Source organism: Epinephelus lanceolatus, chromosome 24 (genome assembly GCF_041903045.1).
Source record: "Epinephelus lanceolatus isolate andai-2023 chromosome 24, ASM4190304v1, whole genome shotgun sequence".
NCBI lineage: Eukaryota > Metazoa > Chordata > Actinopteri > Perciformes > Serranidae > Epinephelus > Epinephelus lanceolatus.
Window position 1 is genome coordinate 9,071,296 of NC_135757.1, and position 15,199 is coordinate 9,086,494.

General features: G+C 43.0%; 1 protein-coding gene across 9 annotated transcripts in view; it reads left to right on the forward strand.

Moving 5' to 3' along the window:
• LOC117250193 (peripheral plasma membrane protein CASK-like) overlaps positions 1–15,199 on the forward strand; it is a 54,299-nt gene that overhangs the window by 26,569 nt on the left and 12,531 nt on the right. For 4 of the 9 annotated variants that reach the window (XM_033616268.2, XM_033616270.2, XM_033616273.2 and 1 more), the window contains exons 7-15: positions 2,156–2,331; positions 2,990–3,112; positions 3,444–3,527; positions 3,768–3,867; positions 7,304–7,321; positions 11,033–11,157; positions 11,330–11,407; positions 13,137–13,217; positions 14,621–14,809. In XM_033616268.2, the coding sequence (XP_033472159.2) occupies positions 2,156–2,331; positions 2,990–3,112; positions 3,444–3,527; positions 3,768–3,867; positions 7,304–7,321; positions 11,033–11,157; positions 11,330–11,407; positions 13,137–13,217; positions 14,621–14,809 (974 nt within the window). The remainder of the gene's footprint in view (positions 1–2,155; positions 2,332–2,989; positions 3,113–3,443; positions 3,528–3,767; positions 3,868–7,303; positions 7,322–11,032; positions 11,158–11,329; positions 11,408–13,136; positions 13,218–14,620; positions 14,810–15,199) is intronic. The other 5 variants (XM_033616269.2, XM_033616274.2, XM_033616276.2 and 2 more) reach the window with 2 other exon arrangements.

The window sequence follows — 15,199 nt, forward strand, 5'->3', positions numbered from 1 at the left end:
TCAGAACAAACGTGTCCTGTGATTTTCAGCCTTCTATGATTATATTTACCCTTTACAGCAGGCACATCCTGACAGCTGAGAATATTACTGTCAGGTATTGTCCCCCCTCTATTAAATATGAAAGTAGGCTGAAAATCACAGGACATGTCTGTTCTGATGATACAAGTCAGCGGTCCTGAAATGTGTGTTTCTCTTCTATAACACACCGAATGCGCCACTATGGCGTCACTTTGGGTTGTGAGCGCACATAACACACGTCTACATTGAAAGTAATGGGTTTTTATGCGCAAAAGACACTACATCTCAACGCCCCCCAGGCGGCCCACCTTTGTCTTAAGCCCTTTTTAGATAGGAATTGTGCAAATTTGCAGGAAAGCCCAATCAGTCTTTTTTCAGCATTGGCAGTATAAAAACAAAATCGGGGAGTGCAGCAAAATGCCGCCTGCCTACTTTTGTTTATACAGAATGCGCCTTTTTCGGGGCAATGGGGGGGCGTGAGCAAGTAACAAAACATGTAGCTCAGCGTGTGATGTAACCAGTGACGTGGGAGGGAAGCCGCGGCTGGTCAGTCCTTTGGCGATTCTCTCGTAAGTCGGCCCGTTCTTCACCGTCCACGTCATCTGACAGTTAATGGCCTCTTCGTTTGCGAGGACAAGGAGGGCGCGCAATTCCTTGTCTCCCCAGTTGCTCATCTTTACAGTGTCTGTCAGGTTTGTGTTTCCCTCTTGCTACTAGCTGCTAATTCCTGCTATCAGCTGTTTCCTGTTTATCCACCGGCAGTGGGTCGCACATGCGGCGTCATCAACAGCTCCTCCCACAAGTCATCAACAGCCCCTCCTGTTGCGGAAGGCCACCTCGGTCTGTTTAAACTAAAAGGGTTTCGCCAATATGACTACCCTACGAGGTGGAAAATTGGCCACCTCGGATCAACTCGCCAATCCGGCTCTGTGTGTCTGAATGCTCGTAGCTAGCCGGCAAAACGGCCCAACATTCGCTGAACATCTGGCAGTGTAAAAGGGGCTATAGATAGGCAGGGAAAACCCTGACTACTGTCATTTGTGTGGGTTTCCTTCAGCAGCTCTAAATTGTCCCCAGTTCACAGACATGCAGATTAGGTGAACTGGAAAATGTAAAGTGTCCAAAGGCGTGGATGGGGTTGTATGTTGGCCCTGGGTTGAAACCTGTCTCTCCCACTGAATGGGGGGTAGACCTCAGGTCTCTGCAGCCCTAAGCCAGAAAATAAGGTTTAGACAGATCGTAATATATGATTAAATTAGCTGAGCTCCAAACTAAGTGAGAACAAACAACCTTTATTCCAAAAAAGTTGGGATGCTTGGTGTGTTAAACGTACACAAAAACAAGATGCAATGATTCCAGTGCAGCTATTTACATGGAATTTAGACCAGACATTAGTATTAACCCAATAAAACCACATGGATAAAGATTTTTTAACATTTCAATCCATAGAAATTATGTCCAGTGTAGTGGAATGACAGGAAAAAAGTATTGAACACACGAACTGAATCTTATTAGTATTTGGAGAAACTAATATCTCAGTGTCTTTAAATCTTGAAATGTTAGTGGGCCCAGTAGTGGATCTTGAGAAAGAATTTCACTTTAAGAACTTTTATTTACAACAAAAGAATAGAGTTTGCGTTTGAACATTAAATAATTTTCTTTGTACTGTATTCAATTAAATATAGGTTGGAACGGATTTGTAAATCATTGCATTCTGTTTTTTATTCATGTTTAACACAGCGTCCCAGCTGTTTTGGAATCAGGGTTGTATATACACCATTTAAGCCATTTTAACTTTAATATCTGAGGACTGTGGGATGGCAGACATGAAGGCACGTTTCAGGATTTCCTGACATTTTTAGAGGCTTAACACTTATCTGATTAATACCAAAAAATCTGTTACCTGCAGCCCTACATACACCAATCAGCCAAAACTTTAAAACCACTGACAGGTGACGTGAACAGCAAACTATCTTGGATGCCACTTGACACACCCAACCGCCCAGCGAACATGACAAAGAGCTCAAGGCCTTGACCTGGCCTCCAAATTCCCTCAATCCAAATCTGATGCTTCCATTTTTTATCAACTCCTCGTAGCTAATCACTCCCAAACTGTCTCTCTGTCGGCTCTCCTCAGGTCGAGTCGGCACTCCCCACTTCATGGCCCCAGAGGTCGTCAAGAGGGAGCCATACGGCAAACCGGTGGACGTGTGGGGATGTGGCGTCATCCTCTTCATCCTCCTCTCTGGCTGCCTTCCTTTCTATGGCACCAAGGAGCGTTTGTTTGAGGCGATCATTAAGGGAAAGTACAAGGTAGGAGCCGATCGACGAGACACCATCATCTGTGTGAATGTGTTCGTTACTGCGCTGGAGCGGTGACATTTAGCTGCAGATAGGCACAATAAGAAACTCCTGTTCGTCGCTTTGCTGCAGTGTGTGCCAAGGTTGAGCTCCTAGTAGTTTTTAAAATTCATTTTTCATTTGTATTTCCTCTCCTGTCGTCTTCTCCCTCTTGCCAACGAGACATAACGTGATACAGCCCTAATTAATGAACGCCTGCTCTGAGCTATTTTTACTATTACCTCCTCATATGTATTCCTAATTTGATGTTCAGTGAGTGCATCAAATTACACACTACTTCGTCTCTTCACAAAAGCCAGTGAGAGATGGTGAATAATCTGATAGGCCTGTTAAATTCTCTGTTTTCAGCTGAGAGTATGAATTTCCTGCTTGGTACGCTAATCTGTGGCAGATGCAGTAACGGCAGGCGGCTTGATGGACGACGCCGTGCTATCCTCCATCATGCTGCTGCCGAACAGCTGCTGCTGAACTCACAGATTTTATTTTGAAAAATAAAGAATGAGCGGCGCCAACACTGCAGCTTTACCGTCACATAACAGACGAGAATTGAAAAGTGGTTGCCAGTGCTCTACGTGCTTCTGAACGTGTCGTCCTGCATGTGTTGGTCCAGATGAACCCGCGCCAGTGGGCCCACATCTCTGAGAGCGCCAAGGACCTGGTGAGACGCATGCTGATGCTGGACCCTGCTGAGAGGATCACCGTCTACGAGGCCCTCAACCACCCCTGGCTGAAGGCAAGATCACACACACTCACACGTAACTGCTTGTAATAAATTGACCACAGCTTAAGAGCCCTCGCTGCAGGTTATTGTCTGTATCGTGTGTAACATTTAATGTTACATTACACATTGTGTGGATATTTGGTGTTTGAGCTCTAGCAACTCAAAATCACCTCTAACCACTGGCCTCACTGATGCTGACTCAAGAACACTTCCTTCTGCATGGAACCACAGCCCTGCTTTCACATCCGCTCTGAGGCTGCTCTAATGTGTCTGCATGCTGATGGCCGCACCGTTGTGTAAATGGTTTCCACTTGTGCTAATATCTGTGTTTGTGTGTGTGTAGGAGAGGGACAGGTATGCCTACAAGATCCACCTGCCTGAGACAGTGGAGCAGCTGAGGAAGTTCAACGCCAGGAGGAAGCTGAAGGTCAGCGCTGTGTTGATGTTACACTCAAAATCGACCAGGTCATTGCGATTACATCTAAGACGAGAGGAAGGAACGCCTCCTTTGCAGTGTGCAGCTGCTTCTGATGACCCAGATTAATTTCTTGTCAGATGTTTTTCCAAGATTACGGCCTCATCTACAAACACATACAAAGCATGCGCACACACCCCACAGCACTGAGGCTGTCTGTAACAGCCATGTTACCCCTGCTCTGTTTCCCAGGGTGCAGTGCTGGCTGCTGTCTCCAGCCACAAGTTTAACTCCTACTATGGCGACCCCCCAGAGGAGCTACATGACTTCTCAGATGACCCCACCTCCTCAGGTACATCACACAACGGATCTACATCTGGCTTTAGTTACCAGTTTGTTTTTCTTCTTCTTGTTCTTCCTCTTGTTCTTCTTCATCTTATTTATATATATATATATGTATATATATATATATATATATATATATATATTAAATACAGGTAAATAAAACACACAACACACATGCCAGAATCTTTTAATGGAAGATATTCTACAAAATTACAGCCACTGAAAACAACTTAACATGTTTAACATTGCACAAATCATCATTATGTAGATTCTGTAATAACCCAGGATATCTTCTCGCTATCTGGTTTGAATAACCCTAACATTGGCCATCTTGATAACCGGTACTACGAAGCTGGTTATCAACCAGTTCAGCCCACTCTGGGTTTTCATATCCAGCCACAAGCATGTTCATGTGAAAGTGGCGGGGGTGTTAATTGCGAGCGTCATCGACGAGGCTGCTTCATATGATATGATATAGAGATGAAACGGTAGCGATAGACGGAGAAATGTCAGTGGCGCAGGATGAAAGCGACAAACTGTGGAAAATTTCAAAACACTGAAAACACCACACACAGAAATTTACCGTCATCCAAGACTTAAATGACAAGCATCAGTTGCCATGGTGATTTACCCAGTAAAAAGAGAACCAGCTTCATAGTACTGAAAATCAAGCGTTAACCCTGAAGTTACCTCGCTAACTCCAAATCCTGTTTCATAGTGCAGACCTCAGATCGTCTGTTGTCCACATGCTGCAAATTTGTGGACCAATATCTACAATTGGCAAAGGCCATTTAACATTGATTTTAAACTTACACCTCTAACATAATATTTGGTGTTCTGGATGATTAATAAAAAAATGGAAAAATGAAATGAAATGAAAAATGATTAATAAAATTTTTCTTTTGGTAAAATATTAATATTTAAAGATGAATCAAGAGCTAATCTGAATCTGACTTGCATAAAAAACACATTGTGAAGCTCCTTTGGAAGAAGTATTTGCTACGAACCATTAAAAAGTAGCACAACGATATATGAAATGGAAAAAAAATTGCTCTTATAAAATAAAATACATTTTAGTGATCCGAACACAAGTAGACAGCCGAGACAACATGGCGGTTCACACCTGTGTTGTATCGTGTCTCCAGCTATGTTTAGTTTTCATGACTGTCTATGTCACTTACGCTACAAGGTCAAAGAGCCCCATGCATGATTATTATATCCACGCTTTCACTCACTGCTCACTAGTCAGTACAGCTGGATCAGGATTTAACAGGTTTCGTTCCACAGGGCAAAGCAGTGGATGGTCACACAACAATTTAGTTAGCGTGCTGTCACCAAAACAGCCACTACACCCTGCACTGATAACGTAGTCTTTAGTACTATTCAGACGGGATTAGTTTTACATAGGGATGTGGACTAATGTCAGTTTACCACAGGATGTCTGTGATATAAATGTCTGATTTACACAGGACAAGAAATCTCCGTAATTCTACCAGAGATGGGAGCGGTAACTCAGTTTGCGCCCTGGCGTCATCTCCCTGTCAGCATGTGTGTGCTACGCTGATGATTAGCCCAGTATGAAATATTGCCCATGATCAGGATTGTGTGTACACAACGATTAGCAACATGGATTTATATTAGGCCTACCTAACACAACCAGAGGTCTTGTGGCCCTGAAAAGTGCTTTCTCCTCAACCTTTTTGATTGGTCTCCCACGACTGCCGACATCACCGGAAAAACGCGGAAAAATGGTTGTAAACAGGACATGACGAAATATTTACACACATTTTTACAGAGGATCACGTTCGCACGGGATGATAATGATTACAGACATGGCGCGTTCGGACAGGACTAAAATCCCTGGTAATAATTACTTTACCCCACGTCTCCACGTTAAACTAATTCCGTCTGAATAGGGCTTTTGTCAGGGATGCACCAGGATGCATTAGCATTTACACTGCCAAAGATATGTGGTCAAATGTTTCTCAGACTACCTCGGCAATGGTTGGAGTGATAAGATCCCAGTGCGTATTAGTCATCCACTTGTGATCGGATCACCCAAAACGCATGTTAAAACCAGGTGGAAACAGGCTCTAACCTGTCATACGAATTATTTTAGTTTCTAAATGCACTGGTACTGTGACTACTACCAGTCTAATTATTTGAATTGCTGAAGGGATTCTGAAGTTTGTGCAGGTGGGTAAAGCAGCCTAAAGGAGTTAAAACATGCACTGAATTGTCAGGTAATATCACCTAAAGGACAGTAAATGTTGCTACTTACAGTCCATGGGCCAGACTAGATTTCTGTACCAAACAAGGTGGCAAAACTTGGTAATAATTTATGAAAATGTTCATGTGTGCAGATGATATTTTGGTATGATAGACATTCCTGAGTGGCAGCTGTGTCACAGTAACCAGCTCATGAAGTGAACCACCCCCTAAAGTAAACTGCATTTTAGACGCTGGTGCATATCCTGGTTTAGGCTCATGGTCAGGACATTTTATAATATTGTGTTTGGTGTCATTTTAAAGGGGACCTTCTTGATTTTCACTCAAGCCCAATTGTAAATCTTTCTGACTAATATTGAGGTAACTGTAGCTCTTCAAACAGTCACTTGGCCCATGGACGAATAAGAGTTAGTCCTCCCGATACTTGAACATCCACTGGAGGGTCATGTAAGGTCAAAGATGAAACACGCATTTACGCCAAAGGCCACATTCACTTTCTAGCCCAGTTTCTATTCTCATGGTTTCTATTTTAGTGTCTTAATGTGATCCCCAGCTGTCTGTGCAGAACTTCCCCAGCTTGGATGAAGACAGGTGTTGCCCAACAGCCTCACTTCCCTGTCTCAGCCACAAACTTTCACTTCCTTTGATAAAAGAACTGTACCCGGTAGTTGTCAGCGTACAGAAACCACTCGTGTTGCTGCCATAAACTGTACGAAATGAGCAGTGTTTTATTATCAGCTTCTAAATCAGTGCAATGAGCTAAGCTACATTGTTTGCTTATCTTTATCTGTAGCTGCTGCAGCCAGGTCTGCTAATACCACCACACATGTAGTTTCTGCTGAGGCTGGCAGTCTGTTGCAGTCATGTTTCCTGGTGACTGGTTTATTTTTGCCTTTGTAGACCTCCAGACATGATGCTGGTCACATCCTTGTGTCGTATAGGAGGTGCTTGCAGCCAGCAACTTGGCAGCTTTTCTGATTTTCTCTCCGTGTTGCTGCTCTTTGCTCCGTTTCCCCTGTGCCTCCTTTTATTACCAACCTGCCCTCCTGCCTCCTCACACTGCCTGCTCTCTGACTCTCTTCCGTCTGCCTGTTCTCTTTCTTTATCTGTCGTTGTGAGGTGTTAAAAGTCTACATCCATAGCTGCAGTAAACCTCCTCTAATATCAGCCTCTCTTTCTTTGGTGTTGTTTTTCTTCTGCTGTGCTGTCTCTAGGACTGCTAGCTGCTGAAAGTACGTATCCCTCCCCCATACCCATAGAATCTTGATGTGTGATATCATCATGACTTCATCACTCGCTTTTCAGTTTCATTTTTTTCTTCTCAGTGTTAAATGATGTGGGTCCAGATCCTCCAAAATGGCTTCCTCTGTGTGTCTCCCTGTCTCCTCTACTGTCCCTTTGAGAAAACTCCTATGGTTTGATGAGTGTGCTTTTTATCCAGATGCTCACTCTGATGTTCTGTTTACATGCATTGTCATTAATCCAGTCACAGGAAGCTCTGTAAACACAAATATTGTGGTTGTTACCTTGTGAGACACAAACAATCTGATAGGATAACATGGTTAAAGGTCGACTCCATCAGGGTTCTTTTCTGCCTTAGCGGTAACGAAAAGCAGTGATGTAAGAGTGCTGATAATAATAATAGTTGTTTGCATTTTTTGGCAGTAGGGTTGTCTGAGGTCAGTACGTTTACATGTACACAGTAGTCGAGCTAAGCTCATAGCTCGGCTAATCAGTCAAGTCCGACTTCTCGTCTTGTCTGAGTATACGTGCAGAAGAGAAAATCGAATTTCTGACCAAGTATGCCTGACTCCGCCTCGATAGGCGGCGCTGTGTCCTTTTTTAAAATAGTGCATATTGAACTAGCTCCGGTTGACCCAAAGAGGAAGCTAACAATGAATGAAGATGGCGGAGCATGGATGTAGTTTCCTCGTCCGTCTAGAAGTGCATCTTCTGCTTCTTGGTGTTTGTTTGTTTTTGCGGGAGTTACTGCACTACTGCTACATCATCTCTTTCTTATTTCAGGTGAAGTGGTGGATGCGCAGAACGCCAAGCGGATAAATGCATCACGAGTTTGATTTTCAATTGAATTATCTAGGTGTGTTAGTTGAGCTACGGATAGTCCAGTTTCAGTTGGACTAAGCTTTTTACGTGCATTTAAAAGTCCGGTTTCAGTCGGACTAAGCCGTTTACGTGCATTTAAAAGTCCGGTTTCAGTCGGACTAAGCCGTTTACGTGCATTTAAAAGTCCGGTTTCAGTCGGACTAAGCCATTTACGTGCATTTAAATGTCCGGTTTCAGTCGGACTAAGCTTTTTACGTACATTTTAAAGTCCGGTTTCAGTCGGATTAAGCTTTTTACGTGCATTTAAAAGTCCGGTTTCAGTCGGACTAAGCCGTTTACGTGCATTTAAAAGTCCGGTTTCAGTCGGACTAAGCCGTTTACGTGCATTTAAAAGTCCGGTTTCAGTCGGACTAAGCCATTTACGTGCATTTAAAAGTCCGGTTTCAGTCGGACTAAGCTTTTTACGTACATTTTAAAGTCCGGTTTCAGTCGGATTAAGCTGTTTACGTGCTTTTAAAAGTCCGGTTTCAGTCGGACTAAGCTGTTTACATGCATTTAAAAGTCCGGTTTCAGTCGGACTAAACTGTTTACGTGCACTTTAAAGTCTGGTTTCAGTCGGACTAAGCTGTTTACGTGCATTTAAAAGTCCAGTTTCAGTCGGATTAAGCTTTTTACGTGCATTTAAAAGTTTCAGTCGGACTAAGCTGTTTACGTGCACTTAAAAGTCCGGTTTCAGTCGGACTAAGCTGTTTACGTGCACTTAAAAATACGGTTTCAGCCGGACTAAGCTTTTTACGTGCATTTAAAAGTTTCAGTCGGACTAAGCTGTTTACCTGCATTTAAAAGTCCGGTTTCAGTCGGACTAAGCTGTTTACGTGCACTTAAAAGTCCGGTTTCAGTCGGACTAAGCTGTTTACATGCATTTAAAAGAGTCCAGGGTTCGAATGCGGTCGCAAGAGGTTCCCACCGCTGAATCAAACATGATCAGATTCTTGAAGGAGGCTTCAGGATAAGAGAGTAACTCCAGAATCTGAGCCAAGTCCTCATTTAGGGGCGTGTCTCAAGCCTGTTGTAGAGGGGAGGTTCCAGATGTAAAAGCAGATTCATTCGCTGTATTACCTTGCGGTCAGACAGCCCTTTGTGACATGGAGCTGAAGCAGCTCTGTCATTCTCCTCAAAGTCAGACTCCTTTGACAGAAACCGGAATTTTGCCTCACAGATCCTGGGAGTTGCTGGTCTGCCACTGCCTCAATCAGAGGTATAACTTATTTGAAAGATCAGTAACACAAAATACTCAAAAGGCACAGTATGGGACATCATGCAGAAACCTACATTAGGTCACGTGGTAACACATTTAGAAGGGCTTGGGAAAATAGCATCTTGACGCTGAAACATACCTACATTGAACAAAATGTGAATGATCGGATTGAACACTTATAGAACACTACTGACAAGCTATAGGATGATATAAAAACCTCATCTGGTCATCAGGTTTCTGCTTAAGTGCTTAGATTTTAGTTTTAAAACATGTATCTTAATTGTTGATTGAACAGTAAGATGGCTGAAGCCAGCACACGTTACAACTCCTCGACATCTGTACACTGCACCCTACTTTAGTTCAGCTGCCTGAATGTTTAGTCTTCCAGAAAATTACAGAATTGTCGTTAAATCTTAAAGTTCTGTTTGGTCATTTGTTAAACAATTACCATAGAGTGTTAGCAGAACAGTCATCTCAAGCACAATGTTATTTAGCTTATGTTAAATTAATTTCCTCGAGGAGCTGAATGCAATTTGTGTTTCATGAGCTTTAAACCAATTATTGATCTGAACATGACTGAAAATCAATTAATGTAATTGTTTAAAATGTGTTTCCCACACTGGAGTGGTATGATGCATGTAAACAGACGTATAACGAGGTTTCCCCAAAGTTATTAACAGCTTACACACTGTTTTCTCCTCTGCTGTTTCTCTTTCATGCCTCACAGTACGAGCCGAATCAAAGTCTCATTTGTTCTTCTCTCGAGCCCATTATGAGCCCAGCATTATACATGTTTGTAGATGGGATTATTTTCTACATATTCATCTTTCATCTGTTATTCCAGGGTTCTCTTGTTAACCGAACACAGACACTGCTTGTTATCCTCTTCAAGACTGTGTTAAAGATTCAGCACTTTAAAAGTTTCAAGGATGGAGTAATCCACAGTCTCTAATTTAACATATGAAATATTTAGTACCTCATTTGTTACAAATAGAGGTCACTCCCTGGTGGTGTAATATCATCCCACCTGCCGCTGATCTATTCTGTGGTCATTTAAGGATCAGCTTCTTCTTGTTTCATACAGTACATGTGTGTGTGAAGGCGACACTTTAAGCCTGAGAACACTTTTTAAGAGACAATATATCAGATTTGAGTTCTTTTCCTCTGCATATTTTTGCATTTTCCACTTTTTAAAAATCTATATTCTGCATTTTTCCGGGGCGCACCGCTCCTTACCCATCATCCTCACTGTGACTTTTTGAAGTGACTTTCCTCTGATGTTATATTGATGCCATATACTGCTGTTTCTCTGGTTTTGCTGCATGTGTGGGCGATGCAGCAGGTACTTGGGGTTAAATAGTTCTGAGTGTTTGTGCGTGTTTTTAAGTGTCGTGATGTCTGTTGCTTGTTGTCTTTGTTTTGTGGTTTTGTTTTTGCCTGTTTGTGGATGTGTAACGTGTGGTGCGTTTGTGAATATGTGTGTGTGTCATGTTCAGTGTTTGCATTCTGTGTCGTGTTGGATGTTTGCAGGGACTGCTCGGTGTACTTGTGAGTGTGTCTGTTCTGTATGGCTGCGACTCGGTCCATATAACTTCTGTATGTGTGTGTGTGTGTGTGTGTGCAGGGGCAGTATCACAGGTTTTGGACAGTCTAGAAGAGATTCACGCACTGACAGACTGCAGTGAGAAAGACATGGACTTTCTCCACAGTGTCTTCCAGGATCAGCACCTCCACACCCTGTTAGATGTGAGTACACCACACTGTCTGTCTCTGTAGTACCAAAAGTGCCCAGCAGGTGTCACTACAAGATTAACCTACTTGCAGTATTTGTCCATCATGTCTTGCACATGTGGTAGTGTTGGGTCTTTCATATTTAATGAGGTACACTTGTCAAGTTCTTACATGTTTGTCATTTCAGCTTTATGACAAAATCAACACCAGGTCGTCCCCTCAGATCAGAAACCCTCCGAGTGATGGAGTGCAGAGAGCCAAAGAGGTGACGAACTCTCTGCTCATGTTCACTAAACAAGGGACACTTTCAGATTGCAGACTGGCATCTTCTTCATGTGGTTTTCAAAGCTACAGTTGGTAACTTTTATTAAAAAAGAGACAGATTATCTGTGGAACAAATCGTGCTACTTCTTCTTCTTATTGTTCTTCTAATTGCATTTACAAGAATCCACCTTGGCTTAAGCAAAACAACCAATCAGAGCTGAGAAGTCTGCAGCCCTTTTTAAATAGGAATTGTGCAAATTTGCAGGAAAGCCCAATAAGTCTTCTTTTAGCATTGGCAGTATAAAAACAAAATCGGGGAGTGCGGCAAAATGCCGCCTACCTACTTTTGTTTATACAGAATGTGCCTTTTTCAGGGCAATGGGGGGCGTGAGCAAGTAACAAAACGTGTCTTCAACAGCCCCTCCTGTGGCGGAAGGGCGCCTCGTTCTTTTTAAACCAAAAAGGTTCCGCCGATATATCTACCCCTAGACGGCGGAAAATTGGGCACCTCGGATCAACTCGCCAGTCCGGCTCTGTGTGTCTAAACGCTCGCAGCATGCCGGCAAAACGGCCCAACATTCGCCGAAAATCTGGCAGTGTAAAAGGGGCTTCTACCTCTGCTCATGAACTGTTGTCAAACTGTCAAACTAGGCAGCGCTGATCAAATCTGAATGAAGATTCTGTTACTGCACCGACTGTAAAATGAGAGTTTACTCTAGCCATTGGGCTCGACTTTTCTTTTTTAACTTTATTTTTATTGATTTTTGAACATACTTTTAAAATAACGAGAATAAAAATCAAACGAACAAAGAAATCACACATGGCTGCCAGACATCTTCTTGTAAATAAGAGGAGGGAGTCCCAATGTCTTTGATAAAAGGAGAGGTGATGATGGGTTTTGTTCTGATGTATTAAACTGTGAGAGTATTATTTATGTCCGAGAGTGCATTCCACTTCATGTCAACGGGCTGAGGAAGCCACCAAAAGAATCGGACAATGGGTTAGATATACAATTAATGGGAGCCAAGTCAGGTTAATGCTTCTACAGTCACATATAAAGTCAGTTTTCCCCCCTTTTTTTTCAAACTTTGCTTTTCGTTACTTCAGACAGGAAGTGAACTTTTTCATTTCGTATTAGTCCAGTCATCTACATTGAATTTGTGGTTGAGCTGTGAGGTTGAATTTCACGATCAAAATAGAGTCTGAAAAAGTCTGATTTTTCCAGATCATATATGTCTGACAGTGACTGAAAACTCCGCAGGTTATTCTCTCCCATAATGTTAGAGTTTGAGGTAGTCCCCCTAAAAGTCCAGTGATTAAATCTCTGATCCAGTCTCCCGGGAGGAAATGCTGTGTCATAGGCTACCCATGCAGCAACAGAATCTTGATTCATTTTTGATCAGTGGTGCTGAGTTTGACAGTTTGACTGAGACTCCTCGGCTCTGACTGGTTGTTTTTGTTCACGTGTGTCATTAGAAGCACTACAAGGAAGCAAAGGAACGTGAATTTCTTCAGAGGTTATTCGTCTTATATGCTGCTGTGTGGATATAGCGACAGGTTCAACAAATATGTGCAAGTCATTTTTATAAAAGTTACCAACTACAGCGTTAAACGTTTAATAATTTAAACAACACCATCAGATACTGCGCTTTGAGGTGTTAATTCTTATAAAGAGCATTTATTATGAGCAATCTTAACATCTTTCTACTCGTCTTTCTTTTCTCCACCAGGTACTGGAAACCATCTCCTGTTACCCAGAGAACATGGAGGCCAAGGAGCTCAGGAGGATCCTCACACAGCCACACTTCATGGTGGGATACTACAGACACTCACACAGCAACACAGCACACTCGTATTGTTTTGACAGGATGAGACTTTTTGGGGCCTGTGCATGTAGAGCATGCTTATTGGTGTGTGAGATTACAAGCCACTGTGTCAGAAGAAGGCTTCTTTGACAATCCACATAACTCCCTCGGCCACAAAGCTGCTTAGCACCTGAGCTTGGCGAGAGATAGACACATGGAGAGGGAAAAGAAGGGAGGCAGAAGCATTAGAGCGGCAGGGAGAGCTGAAGGGCTTCAGCGTGGATATACTTGCGCGGTGACCGTCAATGGCAGCATATTTGTCAGATAAGTGTAGTGGCTTTAAACAGACCTGAGATGAACAGAAGAACAAGATGGAGGATTTAACTGACAGACATAGAGAGTGAAATCTGAGGAAGTCAGTAGTGGATTTCATGCAAAGGTAAAACACAGTGTAGCTTGTTCTGTAGCTGCAGTTTTCATCTCAGTAATTGGATAGAACAGCAACAGGGAATTTATTTCGCTGAGTGCACGACTAGACGTTTACTGCATGTAAGTTGTATTGTTTCCATTGGATTTATTGTCACTTACAAACCTGCACGGCGGCTAACTGTAGGATGATGCTGCCGTTCATTTAGCTCAGTTAGCACAGCAAGCTGAGGTGTTTCCCTCTGCTTATTCAGTCTGTGACACTTACTGGAGCTGTCACAGTCACGCCTCAGGTTTGCTTCAATCCAATTAGCCTGTCCTGCTCTCTGACCTGACCGGCTGGGTTTTTCATGCTGCCACAGTCATTTAACAGTGCTGATAGCAGAATGGGTGTGAAGGGCTTTGGCGTGGCAGCACATGGGAAGAAGCATGCCTCACTTACTAATTCTTTCACTTTAAACTTTACCCTGAGTAGTGCATGGCTTCATTTATGCAGCAGTGATCCAAGGACAGGCTTTGTTCCTGGTAATTATCAACTTAGTCTGCAGTCATTTTGTTGGTCTTCAATGTCAAACACTTGTCAGAATCCACTGCCGACGCCTTTGTCTTTAAACCGTTGCTCCTCTCAGCCGCACTAATGCTCACGATAAGTTAAAAGCCTCGAGTGCCACCTGTTTGAGCTCCCTGTGTCTGTCATGCATCATCAGTGAGCATACTGTCGCTCTGATGAGCAGATGTGATCATTTGGAAAACGCAGCGAGTAGATGTGTTTGTAAAAACACACTGTGTCAGTAACATCATTAGTGCCCAGAGGGGATTAGTGTAAGCCACACTCTGTCCAACATTTGAGCTGTCCACTCACATACTAACATTGATACTGTGTGCAGCATGGGCTTCATTCCCACTGGGTTACACTAGAAAAACAGTGACACTGCAGTTGCTTCCATGTGACGTAACAGTCTTGACTGTCTGTTTCACTCCAGGCTCTGCTGCAGACCCACGATGTGGTGGCCCATGAGGTCTACAGCGATGAGGCGCTGAGGGTGACCCCCCCGCCCACCTCACCTTACCTGAACGGAGACTCCCCAGACAGCACCAACGGAGACATGGACTTGGAGAATGTCACCAGGGTCCGCCTGGTCCAGTTTCAGAAGAACACTGATGAGCCCATGGTGAGAAGACAGGAACGAGAGAGGCACATGTTGCAGATTAGGGGTCTAAAGCACCAGTTTCATCACGAAAAAATATTATATCGATTCGTAAGACAACAATACGACATTTTCCGATATTACAAAGTCTGCCATGATATGATTTCGCTTCGATACAATTCAGGGGTCTGTGATCGATATTTAAATGCCCATTTAACGCAGTCTGTTACACAAGACGCTGCAAGCTCTTCCTTTTTTACTTTTGGCCATGAAACACATAAACAACACATAAATAATGTAAAAACGTCATAGTATAGCATGTCATCCAAAATCATGATAAAAAAGTCATAGTATAGCATGTCGTCCAAAATCATGATAAAAAAGTCATAGTATAGTATGTCGTCCAAAATCATG